The following is a 25,421-nucleotide window of genomic DNA, read 5'->3' as shown; positions in this document are numbered from 1 at the left end:
TATTCTAAATATTCTTTCACTGAAAACTGTTTTGCAGAAAGTCTTTGACTAATGAACACATGATTAGAAAACAAAATCTCACTGTTTAACAAAGTCAACTTGAATAACACTTAACACTACAATAACTTAAAAAGTAATACATTTAAGAATTTCATTTCTTTTTTATATATACATTGAACAAGGAATAATCAAGGCTTTTTAAATCAATCAAAATGGATAAATTTTATAAATGGATGTCTTGTGTGTATATTTCACTAAGTTTAGGTCTTACACCACTATAAATTAGGTTTCATGCCTCTCACCACCATTTTTAGGTCCTACACCACTATTACTAATACAAGTATTAGGAACATTTAGTTATAGAGTTTTAATTCATAACAAAAATTAAATGTAAGTATTAAAACCTCAGCTACATACACTCCTGTAAGAAGTGGAAAAATAATTATTCTCGATAAAAGAGCGAAAAAAAAAAAGAAAAAAAAAAGAAATAGAAGTTTGCAAAAGTACAATGTAAGCATCTTCCATTCACAGGAAATGGAAAACATTTCATACAAGATCCTGCGATCATAGGTATTTGTGGCAATCCGATTGAGTTATCAAACTGAGGTTCTGAAGCTAGGAGAAGATTTTGTTTCACAGAAAATAGAAGTTCTTAAACAAGAACCAAACAACTCACCAAACCAACAAGATTTTCAAGGACATTTTTGGAAAAAAGTCATTACAAATTTAAATTTCCCAAAAGAGGAGGTATAGAACTGTTAGACACACTGAAAACTGACAACATGTATTAGTGAATAAAATTGTTTAAGTCTAAAGCAACACAAAAACATATCTGTTAGTCTATGAATGTAAATGTGCATAATCAGTATTTATTTTTGAGTTTGGTGTTGTCAATATTTTTATAAACATGTGTGATAAATGAATCACATTATCCTTTTGGTTATTTTTTAGTTTTTGTATTCGCTGCGTTAGCAGTGAATACAGTTCTATCACAATTTGCGGGATTTCAATAGAAGAATGGGTACCGAACAACGCAAAGTAGTTCTACACAGATTTTCTTGTCACACACAAGTGATAAGATTTTGAATTGTCAGTAGTTCATTTTTGATTGTGTTATTTCTATCGTATATTATTTGCATGTTTTCAGGATATAATCAGTAAAAAATATCATTAGTATTCATTCGCGTTAACTTTGCGTAAGGAAGTAGTTCGTACCAAAACAAAGTTTTCGACGCTATATTTGTATGTGAAAGCTGATCTCATCATTTTCTATAAGTAGGTACAGAAAACTTACCAATATTATTTGAACTTAATGTAATCTGTTTTGGAATTCTTATTTGGATTTCATGATGTGTAACAGTGTTGATAATTCAGGTGTCTTGATATATTTTTTGTTGTTTGAGTTGTTTCCCTTGGTTTCCCGCAATATCACTAGTTTTGTCTATGTTTAAGCGGCTTTGTTTGTAAAAAGTTCAAAGTGTTCTTAATTTATTGGAAATATGGATTATTGATAGTTGGTCAGTATTATTTTGAGTTGCATTTGGTTTAAATTAGTGTTTTATAGAGTGTATGTCATAGATGATTTTTTAATTAAGTAATGAGTGTGGTCTGATTTGAAATGTCATCAGTTTTCGTGATTTGGAACCTTTGAGAATTGTTTTCAGAAAAATCCGTTAATCTAGCTCTCTGTTTACTTAATCTCACATTTTATTCATATCACTTTGCACATTGTGTTTATTATATTTTGCAGAAGTTACAGCAGAGAGAGAGAGTTTGACAGTATGCGTGTTTGAAGAAGATAATGCTATTATTGGTACATTCAATTCCACGAACTGGTGAGTTTAGAATTTATTTATGATTATGATGTATTTTATAATAACTTCATTAAATGAACTTATGATTGTGGCGGCCAATAGAAAGCATATAGCTATATTATATGTTAATATACCTACAGGTTAAGTAAGCTGTTCAATGTGTTGTAAATATTTAATACACCGATAAACACTTTCAGAACTAGCAGACGAGAGGCTTTTCTTATCAGTAGTTTTAGGAATAAAGATAACCGGTTGTTTTCTCACTGTATAAATCGTATGTAAAATGGTCTGACATGTGGTAGGTTTAACTGTTCATTTGAATACTTTGTGGAGTCAAAAGATGTGTTGAAGAATATACTGTGACGAAGCTAAGATCCAACGTTTGCTATTGGTGTAATACATTTTAAAATCGGACATTTAATCAGAACAAACTAGCGGTTTTGTTTAAGCATAAGAGATATCAATTTTACTCGAAGATAAGGGAAGCAACTCGTATTTTTTCACTCGATATACCTCGGTTATTTACGTAGATCATATAGAAAGTGTTAATGGGTTTATTGTAATTGACCATAAATTTGGAGGTTTTTATTTAAATGATAATTATGCATTTCAGACATAGGAAATTGATTTAACTCTATTTTTATGTTGATGTAATTTGTTTAATTTCAGAGTGTTGATTTCCTCGATTTCATTGACTCGATGATTCATTCTCTGATTGATGATTGTTGATTGAATGTTCTAATGATCAATCAACTTATTGATTTACTGATTGATTGGACATGTCATGGAGCTTAATATAGATGGAGAAGTAACTTAGACGTCATACAGTTAAATTCAGTATTATTGGGGTTGTTCTAACGCAAGTTATCATGTGTTTCGGGATTTTCCAAGATTTGATGCATCCTGGGTAATAGTAGCCAAAATACTGCCATATTCAATTCCAAGAGGAACATTGACAAAAAAAGACGAAGCAAAAAAACTTAAAAAATCTTCTTTGAAAAAACCCAAATAGCTAGAGTTAAGAAATTAAGCATGAAACATCTTTTAGTGAGTGTCTACAAAGTTTGTTTAAATAAAAGACCTGGGGTCAAAATTGGCCCCGCCCCGGGGGTCATTGATTTTCTTTATATGTGTATAGCAAAAACTTAAAATCTTCTTTTTTCTTTCCCTCTTTCAATGTAATATTCAACAACCAGTGTTAAATAATGTCTCTATCAGATTAATAATCTGTAATTCAGTGGCCCATATTCCTTTATTCGTTACAATTGCAACGTTTTTAGTAAGACACATATGTATTTATAATGCGCAGCGAATACATCAGTGCTTTCAGCGCTTTGATTAATTTTGTTAAATCATATTTGAGCTGTGTCACGACAAAACCAACATAGTGGGTTTGCGACCAGCATGGATCCAGACCAGCCTGTGCATCCGTGCAGTCTGATCAGGATCCATTCTGTTCGCTATCAGTTTCTGTACTTGTAATAGGGTTTGTAAGCGAACAGCATGGATCCTGATTAGACTGCACAGATGTCCAGGCTGGTCTGGATCCATGCTGGTCGCAAACGCACTATGTTGGCTTTGTCGTGACACCGCTCATTTTATGTAAAGTAAGCCTGAAGAGATGCTGGTTGTTGTTCATCCTAGATAAGAATATTGGGGACATGATAACTGTTTTGATCATTTTAATTTCATCATTAATCTATTTTATTTTAAAATTTATCACAGGCATCAGTAAAATCAGCCTGGACAGACTGCATGAAATTTTGGGCTGGCCTAGTTCTGTTCTGCAAGCATGGGTAATCTAACACTCAGACAAATAATGACAGACAGAATGTGTCAACTTTGAGAATGCCATGTGCTCTTATGAGGTAATAAAATTCAAAGTACAGTCTGCAACTTCTGTTTATCTGTTTACTCATTTTGATGAGTTTTAGGTAAAACTTATGCCTACTTTGCAGCTATGGTATAAACATGGCCACTGGTGCTTCTTTTTGCCTTTTTTCAGGCAAGTATGATTGGAGTATAGAGCAACTAGAGTATGATTCAAGGACCGCTAGCTAGATAGCTTCCTCACATGAAGTCATTTAAAACCCCATGTCACATCAATGAGACGAACCCATAGGGGAGTGGGAGCAAGTTATTTGAAGCCATGCAGGCTCTTTACAGACACTGATATTAAAGCAACTGGAGTATGATTCAAGGACCTTCTATACGTATAAGCTAGTTAGATAGCTTCTAACTGACAATAAAGCTAAATGCCAAAGCAGGTTCATATAACAAGAGACTCTAATCTACAATTTGTTAGTATAATTTACATGTATGATATACATATATAGAGTTCTGAGTACATTTCAATAAAGCAGCTACATGTATTAGTTTTAGAAGATTTTGTTGTATAAGACATATGCTTCCTTCATGACAAGGTCATATAAAACATTGACCCTTGACCCTGAGAGCAACATGGGTCATATGATCATTTTTAGCAATGACAAGGAATATATTCATGGCAGAAGACCATAGCTTTCTCAAGTGATTGAACGGAAATTGTTTATAACTTGCAACTTTGACCTTTGCCCTATTAACCCAGATACATGTTTTTTTTTCAAACCAAAATGCCACAGACAAACAATGCATGAATTAAGCTCAGCAATCTTAAACTTTGACCTTTTACCTTAAAAGTTTTGATCTTCATACAGGGAATCATAGCAAAATTACTTTTGACAGAAACTACCTTTCATAGTCAAATTATTCTTCAACCTCATTGATGATTTCTGTAGTTGACAAATCTTTCCTGAGACGGTCAAAGATCATATGCATGAGCAAATGTACTTTTTAAAGAAGTTTGTTTGTTCTGTGGACTTCAGATGATAATTTAACCTTCATTTTGTAAATTTTATAATTTTTTGACCTTGACCTTTGACTTGTCAACCCATAAATTCTTTTTTCAGGCTTTTAATCAGAATGATGTGAGAAACAGACGGTCAGTCTTATACAGAATATGAGCAAAAGAATACAGTTTCCTTCCTTCCTGAATGGCAAAATTAGTATATAATCCAGCTAAATACATGTAAAGTTAGTAGTTATTATATAACTAGTGATGAACCTCGAATCTCTTTATGTGAGCTTTGTGGGCTTTTTCATTTTCATCCATCTCATCTTTCCTAGAAAATGCCTTGTTCACAAATCCCTGTTAACACATACAGTTATACCTCATCATATTGAATCATATTAAATCAATCATAATAAACATATATAACAACAATCAAAGCCAAAATAAAAGATATAAAACATTACAACAAACAAGGGTACCATTGTCATAAAAATATGCAGGTCATAAAATTAAACAGTGTCCTGACTGTGACTCATGATGACCAAATGGTTTGTACACACATTTCCATAATTTCATTTGACATTTGACCTCTCTGTGTGACCTTGACCAAACCTCCAGAGAAGCATTTTCTTTAATACATTTATGAGTGACCCAAAGAAAATCTGGTTCATATGCATGATGCTTCATTTCGTGAAGGGAACATCTTCATTAAGTAATACTAAAATCCCTCCATTCATTATGCTCTGGACAAAACTGGCATCTACCTGTCTGCTACTGGCATCTACCTGTCTGCCACTGGCATTCCCATTACACGTATATGACCCATTTTTTTTAAACAGGCATATTAAAAGGTAAAAAGGTAAGATTTAGGTCAGATATAAGTTATCATTTATTGATAAATTAAAATTTTTCTGGATTTTGAAGCAGCAGTTCCCCACAAGTAAGTGTCAACTTCTCTGCATGAATTACACAAATTAGTAACAGAGGCTGTGTGACATGAATACTAGGTCTATGCTAAGGAATCAACTTATAAATTTGAGGATTATTTTATGACCAAGAAATTTCTTTTTCCAATACCCTGAGCTTAAAGCAAGCATTCTAAGAGTACAAATGAAAACCACAACATCAACTTTTAAAAATAATGTTACTAAAAATGCCATTCCTAAACGGTAAATACTACAAGTTGACAAAATGACAAAAGGTTAAGCATTACTCTGTATGACATATTTTCATACCTTAAGTTGCGCTGTTGAGTTCAATAAGGCGTCCTTTTTACGTTGAGATTTTGGAGACAGTCTGGATGCCAGGGCGACTGATTTTGCCGTTCCCTTGAATGTTTTCTTCTCGTTCTTTTTCTCCATCTTTTTTAATTCTTCTTCCATTTTCTTTGCCTCTTTAGGATTAAAATCTGGATCTATATAAAACAGACATTTTATATACAGTTTATATATTTTGATAAAAAGGGCAAGAAAACCATTTTTTTCTGTCAAAAGCAGATATTTAAAACAAATGGTCATAATTTAGCCAAAGATGATACAACTCTTTTATTAACTTCTGCTTGCCAAATTGCCTGCAGGTTTTTCTTATACATGTATGTATATTGTTTGTATTAAGTTTTACAGAGCACCAACACAGTATAGGATCATACGGTGCCAAAACAGGAAGATGATAGGTGTTTCAAACTTCAAAGCAACACCAGAGGTCAAAACAACCTCACCTGCTAGAGCTGACTCCAAGTATTCCAACCCATTTAGTCGCCTCTTCTGATCACACAGAGATAAACAGTAGCTGCGATTCTAATGCCTCAACCATTTACTACTGTAAACAGTTACCCTTGAGCTAGTTATTCCGGTCTGTACAAGTAGCTGGTGTAAAATTCTTATATGCTCACTTCAAAAACTTTGAAAGGTAAGTTCTTTACAATAAGGCACAATAGTTCAAATGTGGATAATACAAGTAGCAACCAATAATGACATGTTAAAATTATGCTAATGGCATGTAAGCATTTATGAAGGCTTTACTGATGGCGCAAGATTTACCTTCAGGAGACGGGGGTTTAGGATCGCCATTGGTTATGGCACCATATGGTGTGGTTGACTGGTTTTTATCTGCCAGACTGGTCGGCATGGGCGTGATCTGGTTATCAAGGTCAAGAGGGTCACCAAAGTTCTCCACTCCTCGTTTCTTGTCATGCTCCTATATTCAAAAATATTTAAATATATCCATTCATTTTTAATAGATATATAACTTTATATTTTCTGGATAAACTGCGCATGTAAGATAATCAACTTTAGAACAAAACGATGACGTACCGTTGTCCAATATTCTTTTACTTCTCATAGAAACATTAATGACACATTTCACACAAAAAAAAACAACATATTGTACTAAACCTACAAAATGAGAAATTATTATTTAACCAAATAATGTGCACCCTTACATTTTTAAACTAAAAGCAGGTGAATATAATAATATATTGACTATTTGTGATAATATATTACCTAAGAATCTGATTTGTGAAAAAAAAATTCAAAGGTTTTAAGAACAAAGTTTAATAGAAATATAGGTTTGAAATAATATATTGCCCTAAAAACATGATTTGAGAATAGAAAGGAAAGTTTAAAGTTCAACTATGTTAAAAGGAAAGGAAACATAATATTTCTTTTTTTATTTTTCTAACAGCTCAAAAGTAACTGATTTAAACTTGTTTTCCTGTAATTCAAATACTGACCAGTTTTGCTAAGTTATCGCTTATTGGTTTAATAGTTATCCAAGAATGCTTGATAGATTTGTATTTTTGTCTCATATTGTAAAGTGAAGATTTGATATTCGGAATTCAAGGTAAAACATGATAGATCATGGTATGATGGGCTGGTTATACAATAGTGATGGTGCACCATGCCTAATATCACAACATTACATTCTTACAACACCAAAAGGTATAATAACACTGTAAATTATATTCAAATATGACCATAAGCAGATGCAGATAGTAAAATATGATGACATTTTTGATGTTTTAAGACTTAATATAAGTTTTTTGAAATGAAAACATTGACAAAGAATACCTGAGAATATAATTTTGTTTCATTAAATAAACATTCATTCGCTTTTTGTGGAAATTAATTCCACAATCATGTCAGGGTCTTTCAAATTCTATTCGAAAGACCCTGATCATATGAAATGAATTATAACCAACAGGTATGCATGGCTACAGACTCCACAAATAAAACCTCACATTATACGGCAAGTTATCATTGTCAAGCAATCCTTTGGATTATATCCATTACATGAAATAAATAATGTTCATGCATTGAATTCCATAAAAACTTTATATTTCGACATATGTTTCCAATGAATGAATGATGCAAGAGGAGTAACTATAGACTAGAAAGTTTCTTGTAATATTGTAGTTGTCTCCCTTTACTTTATTTTTTTTTAAGTATGAAAACTGCAACACAATGACATATGCACCACACTCGGAGGTGTAATTCATAACAATATTCACTAATAACATTTTGATAAATGTCCTTTTTAAAATCACCTTTCCTAAATGTCCTTTTAATTCATTTCTCATGCTGTTTAATATTTTTTGAAATTTATATTTTCTAAATTTAACCATGTTTTCTATTAAAACTTAAGAACTTAGTTCAACTTTCACATAAAGTTTGTCATTGTGTAATTGTGTAGAAAGGTGCATAAGAAAAATGAAGATTGTGTAGTATAGTGTAAAGAAAGAGTTGTGCCCCTTTTTCTCCTGAAATACAATGTTTAACTATACATTGATGATTTCTAGGCAACTCAATGAGTATCTTAATGGTTCGATATAAAATTATAATTATATCACATCAAAATGAGGTGGTTTAACAAAGTATTAATGTGCAATTTTCCAACCAAATTCTGCAAGTTACGTGTGTCCAAAAGTTTTTTCAAAAGCAATCAATAAATGGGTTAATCATGCATTTTTATCAAATAATTTCATGCCTCAAATAATGTTAGGTTGAAACATTTTTACTGCTGCAACAATGTGATAAATATTACATACTCTTCCTATTAAAAATAAAGAGCAAATTTTAGTTTCCATATGGGGTGCAAAAATGCTAATTGTGTTATAAATTCGATATTGAGGAAGAAATTCATTCCCTCTCCTGTAAAATGTATAAAATGACTAAACTTCTACAAATTTTTCTTATAATAATTTCATTGAATTATTCAAAAATGTTCCCGTTTCATATTTATCAACAAAAAGAATAAAAATAAAAAAAAGAATAAATATATAAAAACGGAATAAAATGATAATCACACCTGAAAAAGACTCAAAGGATATTTTCTTAGATGTCATTAAAGACAATTTTGAGTTGAATCTTTGTCCTGTAATTTATGTGAAAAATACTGAAGCATTCACCAAGAGCAAAAAAGACAGGAAGACAAAAAAAAAGTAAAAAAAAAATATATAGATTGAAATTTTAGCATAACAGTAAACTGTTGATCTAACCTATGTTGCAGAATGGTTACCTGATCGTGGTTTTCCGCAGGATCCTAAATTAAAATCCTTCATAATGTCAGTGTCAGAGATAAATATCACACACCCATATTGTTAAAAAAATTCATACATTAATCATATATGGTAATTTGGGTAAGCCCTTTCATTTTAGATTTTTCGTCATGAATGATTACCAATTGTTCACTTACAATTTTACTTCTAACTATGTTGGTGAAACATTCTCGCTAAAAGCTTCACTAAGTGTGACAGCTAAACCTTACCTTAATTATCCCAGCATTTTCCTTAATGAAAAACAAAACATCTTAAAAACCCCATTTTTTTTACAATTTCTGCGTACCCCTTCATAAATCATGAACTTGAAAACAAACAAAAAAGGATAATAAATAAAATACATAATAATTTGGTATTACTTTGTTATGACAAATTAAACAGTCTGTAAAATAATTACCGGTATGTTACTTAATCAAATGTTGGGTAAAGCAAGTTTTCATATTTGAAAGTTTTTGTACCTGCAGTTGAATTAAAAGATACAAGATGGTTAAATAACAATAAAGACTTTAAATCTAGTTGTTACAACAAGAGAGATTTTAAAAAGTTTACATATAAACTAATTGTGCACACCTGGGTGCTAGTTACAACATTGTCAAAGCATGATGTGATAGGCTTAATTTAGATAAGCATCTACTGACCAGGATGTGATGGGTTCTGATCTAGGTCACACAGAGGCTCATGACAATCATGCTAGGACAATATTAAGACTGATCACATGACACTTTTTGCCTACAGCGCATGCAAAACAAAAACCTAATTGATCATCATTTCCTATCACTCATTTTAATTGGTTTACTTTGTAAAAAAAAGAATTGACCAGTAGGGTTAATTCTATTCAGGAATCATTTCTTTTACAAAAAGAACCTTGTTTTACGAGAACGATTAGGGTACGCTTGAAAATTACTTGATTTTAAGTGACTTTACTCCAATTAGCAGGGTGACATTATCATCAGCATATTCCAAATATAACTTAAATAATGAACTTTGACCTTTTATATTTTTATATTATTTGTTCAATTTGTCAATCAAGTGACCTTGACATTGAGTCAATTTAAATCTGATTTCAGTGGGATGACCTTGACTTTTGACTTATCTATAGGGTTTTGTTTTAAAGAAATCTGTTGATGACCTTGACTTTTGACTTAGCTATATCGTTTTGTTTTAAAGAAAATTATTAATGACCTTGACTTTTGACTATATCGTTTTGTTTTGAATGAAATCTGCTAATGACTAACAAATGTAAATTGAAGGGTAAAGGAATGTTTAACATACAATGATTAACAAGGGCAAATAAGTCATAGGAAAAGGGATTTCAGATATCAGTGAATAAATAAAGTTGTAAAAAACTGTTTATGCTTAAAGATTTAATTGTCAAAAACTAATCTATAATTCTACAACTATTTTTACTTTTCAAACATCTTTTTGTCAATCTTATATTGTTTTTAGATACTAATAGAAATGCCATTTACATTTTAATTTGTTGAATTTATGAACAAGCAAAATAAATCTAGATCTATTTAACTGTTATCTAAAGTGCCAACTAAATGTTATAATCATTTGCCTACTAACATCTTACAGCAATGAAATTTTCTCTCCTAGTAACATGTTTAAGCACAAAAAATAGCTTGAACTATCCAAATCTTTCAAAGAGGGCTTACCATAATGAGCGTTTCCATGGACACAAAGTATTTACTCCACCAGTCCATTGCATCCTCATCTAGCTCTTCTTCTTCAATTGTTGATCGCCGTCTCCGTCGTCGAGTGTTCTCCTCAGTCTTTTTGTCTTTTTGCTGCACACCCTGAAATTGTCCCAAGTTCAAAATTTAACAAGTATGATATTGAACAAGAATTCTAGACAGTTGTCAAGAAATGTGCCTTAACAAAAAGGTTAACCAGAGCCAAAAAATCCATGTTAGTAAATGAGTATTACTTTACAAAAATCCATGTTGGTAAATGGGTATTACTTGCAAAATTCATGGATTACCTGCTTTGATGATATGGCATCACATTCAGATAATATTTAAACATACCAAGTTTAGAGCTTGAATACTTTCTGAGAGAACTAGAACTGCCACTGTGATGGCGTGAATACCCCCGCATACCACTTTGTCAGAATCAACAGTGGTCATTTAGAGCTCAAGGACAACGTCCCTGCCAAATCTGAAGGAAGTAAGCCAAAGCATTGCTAAATTATGTATTCTACTGTTTTCTACATGTTTTTTGTGGCAAAGATCAAAGTGACCTTTACCTTTGACCTCAAACATGAAACTGCCACTGCATGACTTGAATACCCCCATTCATGCAGCTTTGCATGGGGATGTTTTATTATGAATATATGAGAACATAATTAATTATATGCTTCAAATGTGAAAATGTCAAAATCAATAACACTTAATACAGGCATTCTTATGCATTTGAGGGGATAAGCTTATTGTAGTAAAAGCCCCTGTGACCTTGACCTTTGACCCACTGATCTCAAAATCAATAGGGATCATCTACTAATCATGGCCAACCTCAATGCTAAATATGAAGACTGTGGGTCAAAGAAATCTTAAGTCATTGGGCGGACATGCTTTTTTCAGTCTTCATCCCCTGTGACCTTGACCTTTTAACAGTGACCTTAAAATCAATAGCGGTCATCTACTAATCATGACTAACCACCATGCCAAAAATGAAGACTGTGGGTCAAAGGAATCTAAAGTTATTGGGCGGACAAGTTTTTTTTTCAGTAAAGGCCCCTGTGACCTTGACCTTTGACCCAGTGATCTCAAAATCAATAGGGATCATCTACTCATCATGACTAACCTCCTTGCCAAATATGAAGACTGTGGGTCAAAAGAATCTTAAGACATTGGGCGGACAAGCTTTTTTCAGTCAAGGCCCCTGTGACCTTGACCCTTGACCAAGTGACCTCAAAATCATTAGGGATCATCTACACATCATGACTAACCTCAATGCCAAATATGAAGACTGTTGGTCAAAGGAAACTTAAATTATTTGGCGGATAAGCCTTTTTCAGTCAAGGCCCCTGTGACCTTGACCTTTGACCCAGTGACCTCAAAATCAATAGGGGTAATCTACTCATCATGACTAACCACCATGCTAAATATAAAGACTGTGGGTGAAAGGAATCTTAAGTTATTGGGCAGATAAGCTTTTTTTCAGTCGAGGCCCCTGTGACTTGACCTTTGACCCAGTGACCTCAAAATCAATAGGGGTCATCTACTCATCATGACTAACCTCCATGTCAAATATGAAGACAGTGGGTCAAAGGAATCTTAAGTTATTGGACAGACAAGCTTTTTTCAGTCAAGGCCCCTGTGACCTTGTCCTTTGACTCAGTGACCTCAAAATCAATAGGGGTCATCTACTCATCATGACTAATCTCCATGCCAAATATGAAGACTGTGGGTGAAAGGAATCTAAAGTTATTGGGCGGACAAGGAAAAACCGCCGGACGGCCGGACATAAACCCCTTACAACTTTGTTGTGCAGGGGTATAATAAGACCACAAAAAAGTTAACCATTACTGCAGCTGACAAAGGCTTAACTGTTTTTCTTCAAAAAGTGCAGTTTATAAGAATGATTCTTTGATAATCAAGGTTTTTTACAAAACGCACAACTCATGCAGAAAATTATATGTACAATTAAAATATAATATTTCTTACTTTGTCAATTGTGATTTGCGTTTCTTTCTTTATAAGTGGAAAGTTTTCATCAATGTTGACCGCCACATCTGATGCCTTCGTCGACACTGGTCCTGTGTGTATCACATGTGGTGCATCAGGCCTCTTCCCTATAAATGAAAAAAGATATTATTGACCTTTACAGAGGCTAACCATAGCATGTCGAATTTGTATAAGTACCAATTACATTTGTCTATGAATAGATTGTGGGCCATTAATGTATTGCAGGCAATTAATATACTGGTGCAACATCAAAGCTGACTCAAATAGTATGAATGAAAACAAGTTAAATCTTTAACCACCAAAAAATACACATTCTAATGGTTAGCTATTCATTCATTATTATATACGCTGATATATAGCTTTAAAATATTATTGGTTATCAACAGTCACAAAACAATCTTCAACAATCCACATAATTTACTTTTTTTTTTACCTTAAACAAAAGAAAAGAATACAAATGACATTTTACAAACCTGGGAACAGTTTTTGCAATGCCTGTTTGGCTTTCTTCGTTGTTGGAATATACATGAATTTATGAATGGAGTTTATGACATGGGTGCCAACCAAAACGTATCTACCAAAGTTACGACAATCTACACATCTGATGGTTATTGGTGGACAATAGAGCTCATTTTCTGGTAGTTCCTGAAAATATCAGACCCAACTTTTGATTATAATATCATAACCTGCTAGAATTGTGAAATGGACTTGCCCTGCTATGAATTTGGAACAGTCCATCATTTATTTAAGGGGTTTCAATATAAAAATGCTAAAAATAAGGCAAATTAACACTCAGATTTGACTGGCTTTATACTTAGGGCATAGGAAAGTCATTATTACTGAAAAAAGCATTTAAATATTGAAAAGCAACAAATAGAGTGGACAATAGACTAAAGAGTGGTGCCATGGCCAAGTGGTTAACACACTAGACTAGACAAAAGTAATTTGAGGATTGCTGGCTCTGTCAGGGGCAAGCCATTGCTTCGATAAGAAAGAAACTTTAACATTCATTGCTTAGTACTGGTTGGTTCCAGGAACGGATTTGGGAGTGTTTCAATAAGCTTATAGCTTCCAACACAATCGAACTAAAATAAATTTGTACAAACTAAAAGCAACAAAAAATCAAACATACATTTATAAAGGAAGTATGGACCTTGTAATAGAAAGGTTTATTTGTCATAACAAAATGTGAAAATGTTCTACTTATTGAATATTTTGATATTACATTATCATAATTCCTTGATTCTGTTTTTGGTTTTGAAAATTTCAGGGAAAATGATAAAATAGAAAATTTATTTGCAGTCTGACACAAAGTAAGTAGATTTTCTGTCCGGCACCTACTTATACTGGTGGCCCAAACCCAACTGTATTTGCTAGTGCCAAAAAATCTATTTAAACATTTTCTCCATATAAATGCAATTTACACTTTTATCTATTACTCCATTCATATTAAGTTCAATAAAACAAGATATGTTTGTAAAACATGTATGCCCCCTATCAGCAGCCAATAAGTCATGTGAAAAGGTTATTATGCATGACTTCTGACCCAGTGATCAAACAATTAATAAGGGTTATCAAGTATCTACTGGTCATGACCTTTACCTTTGACCCCTTGACCCAAAACTCAATAGGGGTCATCTGCTGGTCACGACCAAACATCATACAAAGTTTGAAGTTCCTAGGCCTAAGCATTTTTAGTTAATTGATCGGAAACCATTTTAACATACAAGGTCAATGTGACCTTGACCTTTGACCCCTTGACCCCAAAATCAATAGGTCATCTGCTGGTCATGACCAATCACCATACCATGTTTGAAGTTCCTAGACCAAAGGGTTCTTGAGTTATTGATTTGAAAGCATTTTTACCTACAAGGTCAATGTGACCTTGCCCTTTGACCCCTTAACCCCAATATCAATAGGGGTCATCTACTGGTCATGACCAATCACCATACCAAGTTTGAAGTTCCTAGGCCAAAGGGTTCTTAAGTTATTGATTTGAAAGCATTTTTACCTACAAGGTCAATGTGACCTTGCCCTTTGACCCCTTAACCCCAATATCAATAGGGGTCATCTACTGGTCATGACCAATCACCATACCAAGTTTGAAGTTCCTAGGCCTTAGGGTTCTTTAGTTATTGATCGGAAACCGTTTTTACCTAAGAGGTCAATGTGACCTTGACCTTTGACCCCTTGACCCTAAAATCAATAGGGGTCATCTACTGATCATGACCAATCACCATATCAAGTTTGAAGTCCCTAGGCCTAAGGGTATTTTTGTTATTGATCGGAAACCGTTTTTACCTACAAAGTCAATGTGACCTTGACCTTTGACCCCTTAACCCCCAAAATCAATAGGGGTCATCTGCTGGTGATGACCAATCACCATACCAAGTTTGAAGTTCCTAGGCCTAAGGGTTCTTTTGTTAATGATCAGAAACCGTTTTTACCCAAGAGGTCAATGTGACCTTGACCTTTGACCCCTTGACCCCAAAATCAATAGGGGTCATCTACTGATCATGACCAATCACCCTACCAAGTTTGAAGTTCCTAGGCCTTAAAGTTCTTTAGTTATTGATCAGAAACCGTTATTGCTTACAAGGTCAATGTGACCTTGACCTTTGACCCCTTGACCCCAAAATCAATAGGGATCATCTACTGATCATGACCAATCACCATACCAAGTTTGAAGTTCCTAGGCCTTAAGGTTCTTTAGTTATTGATTGGAAACCGTTTTTGCTTACAAGGTCAATGTGACCTTGACCTTTGACCCCTTGACCCCAAAATCAATAGGGATCATCTGCTGATCATGACCAATCACCATACCAAGTTTGAAGTTCCTAGGCCTTAAGGTTCTTTAGTTATTGATGGGAAACCGTTTTTGCTTACAAGGTCAATGTGACCTTGACCTTTGACCCCTTGACCCCAAAATCAATAGGGATCATCTACTGATCATGACCAATCACCATACCAAGTTTGAAGTTCCTAGGCCTTAAGGTTCTTTAGTTATTGATCGGAAACCGTTTTTGCTTACAAGGTCAATGTGACCTTGACCTTTGACCCCTTGACCCCAAAATCAATAGGGATCATCTACTGATCATGACCAATCACCATACCAAGTTTGAAGTTCCTAGGCCTTAAGGTTCTTTAGTTATTGATCGGAAACCGTTTTTGCTTACAAGGTCAATGTGACCTTGACCTTTGACCCCTTGACCCCAAAATCAATAGGGATCATCTACTGGTCATGACCAATCACCATACCAAGTTTGAAGTTCCTAGGCCTTAAGGTTCTTTAGTTATTGATCGGAAACCGTTTTTGCTTACAAGGTCAATGTGACCTTGACCTTTGACCCCTTGACCCCAAATTCAATAGGGGTCATCTACTGGTCATGACCAATCACCAAACCAAGTTTGAAGTTCCTAGGCCTGAGGGTTCTTTAGTTATCACTCGGAAACCATTTGGTCTACGGACCGACGGACCGACAAGTGCAAAGCAATATACCCCCTTTTCTTCGAAATGGGGGCATAATAATCACTTACAACATCAAAGTATTTGACTGGTACACTGAAGTTTGGATTTTTCTTGCAGTTCAGTACAACAGCAGACTGTAACACATGTCCGGCACATTCTATGTCAATACGAGGCTTGTCAACTGTTGTCAACTGTACTCGCTTCAAGTCTCTTACTCCCCAGAACAGAACCTGAAACAATAAAACGAGAATTTTTTGTATTTTTGGTAAAAAGTCCTGTCTAAACCCAGTGTTTGTGTGTTAAAGTCTTTGTGAGATCACTAAGGATGTGTAGTATGTCACCTTACTACCATTCACAGAAGACCGAACTGGTCATGTAAAATATCTTTCAGTTTCTAAACGTCAGGAATCTTCTAATTTCATTAAAATTTAATTAAACAAGATGTATGATGATTTTAAGTCACACTGAAACTGTATGTCATATGGCAACTTTCTTGCTTTACTATTGGAGGAGGAGCTCAGATGTCTCTCCTTGCATTTTTTCAGGCACGAGCGACACACAAGTAGAACAACCAACCTCCAGGATAGTTTCCTCAGATAAAAGAATCTATAGTCCTTGAAGGGATTTGAACCCACAGTAGTGAAGGAAGATGTGTAAAAGACGAGTAATCAAGTAAACAAAAAACTCATTTAAATCAAAATCAGTTTTTATGTTATCATGTTCATCTTTCCTTTTCCTTACCTCAATTCTGTGTTTACTAAGAATGGGTCTTATACCCTTAGGAACTGGCATGATCGGACCCCTGTCCTGTCGTTCAGATTCCGCAGGTAATCTCAGGGGAGGTAAGTCCTGACCACCCATGTCGCCAAACGGTGCTAGCTGAAACATGCCAAGTAAAATGTTACCGCATTTATGATTATATTATTGCGCTAAAGGACAGGGAAGGAAAACTACTGACTGATTACAAAAATTTGAAACAACCATTAACATTACTGTAATGCAAAAATTACTACTTACAAAAAGCTCACAGACTTTCAAGACTATATTTAGAAACAGTAAAGGTTATATGTCCAGAAACGTTTGACCTATACAAAGAGAATAAATTAAATCTAGTTTACAAAATCAAGACTTAAGCAAGTTCATGCAATCTAGAACATATCAATTTCTTATCCTTGATATAACTGACTTAAACAACTTGTGTTTAATATGTATAAATTTCTAGATAAGTTCTATTAGATTAAGTTCTAACTTGTGTAATTTATTAATATCGTCAATATTATTTGTATATACATGTACACTGTTATATTTTATTTCTATATCAATACCATACAAATTGATAAATATGCCTTAAATGTTGTAAACCAGTCATTTGTAACAAGCTCTCCCATAGCTCCTCCCATTGTGGACCACACCTTATTTGGTATCTGAAACCACTCCTACTACCTGATTCTACTCCCCCCTCACCACATTGCCAGGAGAAGGATTACAAATAACTGGTACCAAGATATATGTTTAAATACAGATTTGAGAATATGTTAACTTAAAGCAGTTTTTCAGAAACAATATAGTACCAAAATAGTTTTTAGTTATTCTTTTACAATCAAGCTTTATCACTCATTATCATTTATACTTAAGGCAACATTTAAGCTTGTACATTGGACTTTTCCAGTGTTTACAGTTTTATGCAAATTAGCCGACTGTCTATCCAATTGCTACATGTACGTAGGGGTTAATACATGGTCACTGCTTGACCTGCTTTACACAAAAGAATGCAAGGTTCGTGACCTAGCAATAAAAAGAAAAGCGGAACGAAATCTTTCACTGATAAAAACTGGAAAGGTCCATTTGTAAGCAGGTATTTGGCAGCTATACTGAGCCTCTGAAAAATGACCAAGGTCCAAAGACTTTACCTTTTCCACATTTATAATAGCTGATTTCAGATAAGTTGCATGACACTTTCTTAAGAAGTGCCCCCCACTCCCAATAACAAGAGGGCCATAATGGCCCTGAGGTCGCTCACCTGTATATAGTCCCCTCGCCCAATGTTGCAGGGTCAATTTAACCCAAGGGCTTTTATTTGCACAAACTTGGTAGACACCCATAAGAAAATGTTTCATGCTAAACATCTAAGCTCTAGCTCATTGGGCTTTTTAAAACACATATAGTTAAAAACAATGACACCCCTGGGGCCGGGCCAGTTTTGACCCCAGGGCTTTTATTTGAACAAACTTTGTAGACACTTACTAGAAGATGGTTCATGCTTAATATCTTAACTCTAGCTATTTGGTTTTTTTCAAAGAAGATTTTAAGTTTTTGCTATACACATATAAAGAAAATCAATGACCCCCGGGGCGGGGCCAATTTTGACCCCAGGGCTTTTATTTGACCAAACTTGGTAGACACTCACTAAAAGATGTTTCATGCTTAATATCTTAACTCTAGCTATTTGGGTTTTTTCAAAGAAGATTTTTTAAGTTTTTGCTATACACATATAAGGAAAACCAATGACCCCCGGGGCGGTGCCAATTTTGACCCCAGGGCTTTTATTTGAACAAACTTGGTAGACACCTATTAGAACATGTTTGATGCTAAATATCTTAGCCATAGCTCTTTGAGTTCTTTAAAAGAAGAATTTTTAAGTTTTTACTATATGCATATAGGGAAAATCAATGACCCCCCGGGGCGGGGCCAATTTTGACCCCAGGGCTTTTATTTGAACAAACTTGGTAGACACTTATTAGAACATGTTTCATGCTAAATATCTTAGCTCTAACTCTTTTGGTTCTTTTAAAGAAGATTTTTTAAAGTTTTTACTATATGCATATAGGGAAAATCAATGACCCCCCAGGGCGGGGCCAATTTTGACCCCAGGGCTTTTATTTGAACAAAATTGGTAGACATCCATTAGAACATGTTTCATGCTAAATATCTTAGCTCTAGCTCTTTGGGTTCTTTAAAAGAAGATTTTTTAAGTTTTAACTATATGCATATAGGGAAAATCAATGACCCCCCGCGCGGGGCCAATTTTGACCCCAGGGCTTTTATTTGAACAAACTTGGTAGACATCCATTAGAACATGTTTCATGCTAAATATCTTAGCTCTAGCTCTTTGGGTTCTTTAAAAGAAGATTTTTTAAGTTTTTACTATATGCATATAGGGAAAATCAATGACCCCCCAGGGCGGGGCCAATTTTGACCCCAGGGCTTTTATTTGAACAAACTTGGTAGACACTCACTAGAAGATGTTTCATGCCAAATGTCTAAGCTCTAGCTCTTATGGTTTTTTAAAAGAAGATATTTAAAGTTTTTTCTTTCGGTTGCCATGGCAACCAGAGTTCTGCATGGAATTAAATTCTTTGACCAATTTTAAAGGTGACCACCAAAGGAACATTCCTGTGAAGTTTGGATGAAATTGGCCAAGTGGTTTATGAGGAGATGTCATTTAAAGTAAAAGTTTACGGACGGACGGACGCCGGACGAAAAGCGATCACAAAAGCTCACCCTGTCACTTTGTGACAGGTGAGCTAAAAAAACACACAAAAAACATGACATAACTATATGACTTTTCTTGATCAGGTAACAGTGTTGAATGTTTAGATTCAGTTAAAAGCAATAACTATGTTATGGGCATATTTTTCCTGAAAGTGTGTTTTCAGTGCATAGGTGTACCACTCAAAGCTACATCTTTAAACTACAATGTACCAGACACATCACGAATACAAAATCTTCAGATAGGCCCATATTTTTGGGCAATGATGGGTAGGTAGTTAAGAAGTCAAAGCAAAATAAACGAAATTTTTAAAACAGGGGGCCAGAGGCCCTTTAAAGAGCAAATTATTGTATTGTTTGTTCGTTTCTTTGTTTAATTGAGTTTTACGTCACACCAACACAGTATAGGTCATATGGTGACGTTCCAGCTTTACTGGTGGAGGAAGACCTCAGATGCCCTTCCATGCATTATTTCAGGCACAAAATTAATGGTGAGTAGAACCACCGACATTTTGAAGCTAGCTGGATAGCTTCCTCACATGGAAGAGTCCAAAGTCCCTGTCAGGATTCGAACCCACAGCAGTGCGGGGCAAGTGGTTTGAAGTCAACGACCTTAACCACTCGGCCACGGACGCCCCCAAAATATTGTATTGTATTGACATCAACAACTTAGTTACAGAAACCTGCAAAAGTAGCTCAGATATGATTGCTATTTGATAGAAGCTTATGTATCAGTTGTTTCTGATTCATTTGTGTAATGGACCTGCCTTGGTAAAAACTTGGGAATAGTCCATTATTAATCTTAGGTATTTTAATTGACAACAGCCAAAATCCTACTGGCAGGTCGAACTGCTTGAACATGCAGGCTCATATGATTCTTAGCTGGATGAAAAGACTAAGCATTATAGCTGCTAAAAATTCAAAAATTGTTATCTTGTAAAAAAAAAACATATAAAAATGAATCTTTGTTAAATTACTGTTTATATTTAGCATTGCTTTAAGGCAAGCTCATAAAAACTATATTTTATGCATTAAGCCTTATTAAGTTAATTATTCTTTTTTTTTGCACAAAAGCAAACAATATAATCACTTAGAATTTATTTGTTTGTTTTTCTGGTTGTACCACTGATTTTAACACATTTTCTCGGTCATATCTCAGCGTGCCATCCAACTGACCGGCTTTTATCGGATAACTAACCATTTCTCCACAAGTAACCGACTGACTATTGAATCAGGGGTGAGAGACAAATAACCATAACACTCATTATCCGAGATCATTTGCCATGGAGAAATTTTTCTTACCAGGGGCTCGGACAAGCGACCTCTGGATTACAAATCTGATGCTCTCTCTATTGAGCTATAAGCAGGTGGGTTTATAATTATTTAGGAAGAAATGTATTAATTTATATGACTACTGTAACTTATAAATGTTGAAAATATCGAAAAGAAATCAATTTTATTTATAAACTGACTTCATAAAAGCAAAGGGTATGCATGTTAGTGCCAAAAAAGTGCTGTTACAAATTTTTGTTGTTACAATCGGCAAACTAAAGAACCAAGGACCATAACTGGTATGTATAAAGCATGAACTCCGCTATATAATGCTGCATTATCTAGCCCTTAACCTGCTGAAACCAATCTGATTGACCTTCGCCATCAGTATACAGCCAGGCCAGCTTGCACATCGGTGTAGTCTGAACACACTGTATACTGTTGGTAGCTCAATTTTTGTACTTTAATATTGAAATCCCATTAATATTGAAGGGATTTTTCTTCAAATTCAAAGCAGGGCAAATTACAAAAGACAGAATCAGCAAATCAAGGGCTAGATCATAGTCAAACCTGTACTTAAAAGACACAAAAAAATTCTAATTATAGTTGTATCAGCTACCTTGAACTAGCCAGATTATGATGTCAAATGATGTCATTTGAGTAACCATGACCAAGACAAGAGGAAAGCTCAAACCCCTTATCTCTTTGTTGACAGACAGATGCCTTTACCACCAGGATGTCTCTCCCATTTTAAATCAGTTGTTTAAAATCACATTTAATAAGACACAACAAGACAATATAGGACTTGTTTGAATTACGACAACTGGCCTTTCTGTACAGGTTTGACAGTATAATTATGTATTTATGTAAAAGCTCTATTAACACCAACGTGCTGAGCATACAAGGTTAAATACTTACACTATCACCTGGCTAAGTAAGAAATAATAACATTCAATACACCTTGTTTAATTCTGTTACCTATCTATGTTATATAATCATTCATATGCTATATAACCATTCATATGCTATATAACCATTCATATAACATATCAACATTAGTACCAAGTTTTACATGCCAAATTTTGTGAGCTATAGAAAGTGTGAAGGGTATGTAACTGGGTTCCAACCTATGTTAAAAGGGTTCAAACCTATGTAACTGGGTTCAAACCTATGTTTCTGGGTTCAAACCTATGTTCTGAAATGTGATTGGTTAACAATGCAAAAAGGCTATATTTGAGTATTTAGGTTCAAACCTACCCATTCAGTTCTGAAATCTGATTGGTTCATGATACTTTGCATTGGTTTTCCCAATTTTAGAAACTGTGTTGCATTATATTTAAGGGACTTACAGTGCATGTTGCTGTTTTGATGGTTTATCTTTTAATTTTTGTCCTCCAATTTCACTTAAATACAACCAGTCAAGGACACAGGTGATTTAAGATCCAACAAAATGTTGAATTATATCACCATGTCCAGAACTGTCACATAAGCCATTCCCACTTTCAAGGATAATGTTTTATCATTTCAAAAATATAGGCCAACGAAGGTAATTTATAGTGTGTCATAATAATTATTTCTCCATACAATATCAGGAGTCACAAAATGATTTGAGGACAAGATTAAAAAATATGAAAGATAAAAAGATTAAAGAAAAGTGTCATTGAAGAATAAAGTGATAGGTAAATTTATAATTGCAATGAAAATATATAAAAAATCTAGAAACAAGTAGACCTATTGTAAAATGACTGACAGAAACAAATTTAAAATCTATAACAAAGTTTTTGGTCATTTTGAACAATATAAAAATATTCTGGGCAAAAATAACAGGGTGCGGGAATAATCTGCAAATTTGCACACAAGTTATTGGTTTAGACCTAATTATAAAGACTTTTCTTAAAGAGGCAACATAGCTGGGCGTGTTTCCAGTCTTCACTATGAGGCTTTAACATGAAATGGTATATAAATCTTAGAAAAAATAATTCCAGTCACACCAAGTCAAAATTCCACAGTTAAATTAAGACAATCTATTAAAACTGATTAATTCTTTATGACACTTCACCCTAGAAAAATTTAACTCTGCTCTAGAAAAAAAGTCATTTTTTATATTTTCTTATTAAAATACATTTATAAACTGTTGCTTTGGAAAAAATCAACCTTTATAAACTGTGGCCTTTAAACTTAATAATCTAGCTGGTTAAAGGTATATTAGAAAGAAGAGGGGACAAGTAGAAGAAAAATTTGGACAGATGAAAAAATAAATGGATGAAAGGTTAATAGAAACAGTGGTTAAACTGATGCTGAACGTTTGTGTAATTGGGAATTTCTTTTTCTAACTTTTAACTAAATGCACAGTATACCAAAATAATTCTATAATTACTTAAAAAAAAATATCTAAAAAGAAATGTACAAAATGGTGCATTATTTAAATGTGCAACATTTGCCATTTCTATTGAACTAGTGGGCAAACGTTCTAAGAAAAAAGAAAAAGAAATTCTAAGGAATTGAAAAAAATAGCACATTCAAGAAAAAGAAGAAATGGCGTAAGTTTGCCTACAATACCCGAATAAATTTCTTTGCATACGGTGGCGTACGATTGGCCAGTAGTAGCTCTTCTTCGTCAAAAGGAAACTATAGACACCATATCAAATAAACATATACTAATGCATGTATAGCCAAATATAAAAGCATTAAAAAAAAAACAACATAAATTTCTAATTCTAACACTAGGATAACATCAAAAGTAAATTTTTAATTGTCGTAAATAAATAAATTATAGTATGTTTTAAAAAATCTTTACTTTTTGGAAGTTTTCAATGAAAGCAATTTGTTTAAAGAATAAGCTAAACCCTTAACCTGCTGAATTACTTAAATGGACTTGTCCAGCTTTAATCTTTGGAACTGTCCATTATCAATTTAAGGGATATCATGATGAAAATTTAAATTTAGTCAACAGTCTGGTCAAGTCCTAGCAGGTTAAGGGTTAAAAATAAACTTTTTAATGTTTTTCGACAAAGATGTTTAATTTTACACGCCGCCTTTCTGTAAATTTTTTTATAAAAGTTGTCAATACTACAGTATAAATCTTCTTACACAAAGTATGATGTTTTTGTTATTTTTTTAAGAAAAAATAAAAATCTACTCTCTGCTATATTTGGGAAAATTTCCAAATAGTCATTTCTACAATCAAGGTTCATCAAATTAATTCTGATTATACATGCAGAAAAAAATTAAACGGAAAATTTTGTAAAAGGTGATGGTCAATTGAATAAATGATTTTTGATTTCTACTTACAAAAAAAAAAAAAAAGTACGGTATTTATGATAGATGTTTTTTCTCATTGTTATGTCAGCAATAGATCCAACTTTTGTTAAGAAACATTAGTATTTTTGTTGAAGAAACATTAGTATTACACTACAATTTTGTAAATATTTAAAAAAAAAATTCCATACAGAATGCTTGTTCCATATAGTGTAAACAAGATTGCATCATTGAAATAACAAATCCATATTTTGTAACATAATGCATCTCTGGGCTTTATTGTAGAATATTTCTGTATAAGTTATATCCAGATTTGGATCACAATAAAAATGTCTCGATATATAAAAGTAGACATACCTGCAGGAGCTCAAAAGCTGCCAGAAGTTCGCCGGCCTTGTCCGGCCCTCGGTGAATATCCCACCATTCCAAACTTGGTGGAAATTTAGGACCTTCATACTTCTCATTACTCAATTTCACAACCGGTTTGCATAGGGCGCGGCCAATAAACTCTGATTTACCCTGTAAATGTAACAACAGATTTTCAAATAACTTTAACTAAAGTCAGATCAAAACTTTTTTCTAATTTGACATTTAATTAAATATTATACATTAAAAAGCAGAGGAAATAGTGAATATATAATTTCATTCTTTTTATCACGACTTAACACTTTATGTCAATTTTGATTAACTTTCATTTTTATTAACAATACAATACAATATCTCAATAGTCATGCTTTAAAAAGTAAATTATTTTTGTAATCTAGAAAACAAAAAGATATAATACTGACTAAGAAAATATTCAGTTACAATTATCATTTTATATAACACTACGCAGTTTATCGTCTACAAGTTAGAAAAAATGGATACATATTTTTTGCGATGTACAAACATTTGTAACATGGGATTTATTTCTATGTGCTGTGCAACATGCCTTTATTCTATTGCTTGCAACATGCCTAACAATTTTCTTTTGCTTAAGATATGCAATGATTAAGATTGTGGTTTGGTACATAAAATATGCATCTCAATGTGTAGAATCTTAAAA

General features: G+C 33.6%; 1 protein-coding gene and 1 long non-coding RNA gene across 6 annotated transcripts in view; one reads left to right on the top strand and one right to left on the bottom strand.

Moving 5' to 3' along the window:
• LOC132756609 (otoferlin-like) overlaps window positions 1-24,859 on the bottom strand; it is a 74,235-nt gene extending 49,376 nt beyond the window's left edge. The window contains exons 1-12 of one of the 5 annotated variants that reach the window (XM_060747722.1): window positions 24,734-24,859; window positions 17,099-17,236; window positions 16,426-16,587; window positions 13,362-13,533; window positions 12,868-12,995; window positions 10,858-10,998; window positions 9,409-9,429; window positions 9,160-9,183; window positions 6,684-6,840; window positions 5,880-6,058; window positions 4,918-5,001; window positions 3,428-3,454 (exon numbers count right to left, since the gene is read on the bottom strand). In XM_060747722.1, the coding sequence (XP_060603705.1) occupies window positions 3,428-3,454; window positions 4,918-5,001; window positions 5,880-6,058; window positions 6,684-6,840; window positions 9,160-9,183; window positions 9,409-9,429; window positions 10,858-10,998; window positions 12,868-12,995; window positions 13,362-13,533; window positions 16,426-16,587; window positions 17,099-17,218 (1,215 nt within the window). In that variant the 5' untranslated portion in view covers window positions 17,219-17,236; window positions 24,734-24,859. Of the gene's footprint in view, window positions 1-3,427; window positions 3,455-4,917; window positions 5,002-5,879; window positions 6,059-6,683; window positions 6,841-9,159; window positions 9,184-9,408; window positions 9,430-10,857; window positions 10,999-12,867; window positions 12,996-13,361; window positions 13,534-16,425; window positions 16,588-17,098; window positions 17,237-23,677; window positions 23,747-24,733 lie in introns of all 5 variants that reach the window. The other 4 variants (XM_060747724.1, XM_060747723.1, XM_060747726.1 and 1 more) reach the window with 4 other exon arrangements.
• LOC132756613 (uncharacterized) lies at window positions 955-2,780 on the top strand. Its single transcript, XR_009629348.1, has 3 exons — window positions 955-1,517; window positions 1,751-1,835; window positions 2,484-2,780. It is a non-coding gene; the product is annotated as an uncharacterized LOC132756613 (long non-coding RNA).
• Window positions 24,860-25,421: the final 562 nt, after the last annotated feature.

Source organism: Ruditapes philippinarum, unplaced genomic scaffold (genome assembly GCF_026571515.1).
Source record: "Ruditapes philippinarum isolate M1 unplaced genomic scaffold, ASM2657151v2 ctg740_1_1_1_1, whole genome shotgun sequence".
NCBI lineage: Eukaryota > Metazoa > Mollusca > Bivalvia > Venerida > Veneridae > Ruditapes > Ruditapes philippinarum.
This window is presented reverse-complemented; position numbering and strand designations above follow the sequence as displayed.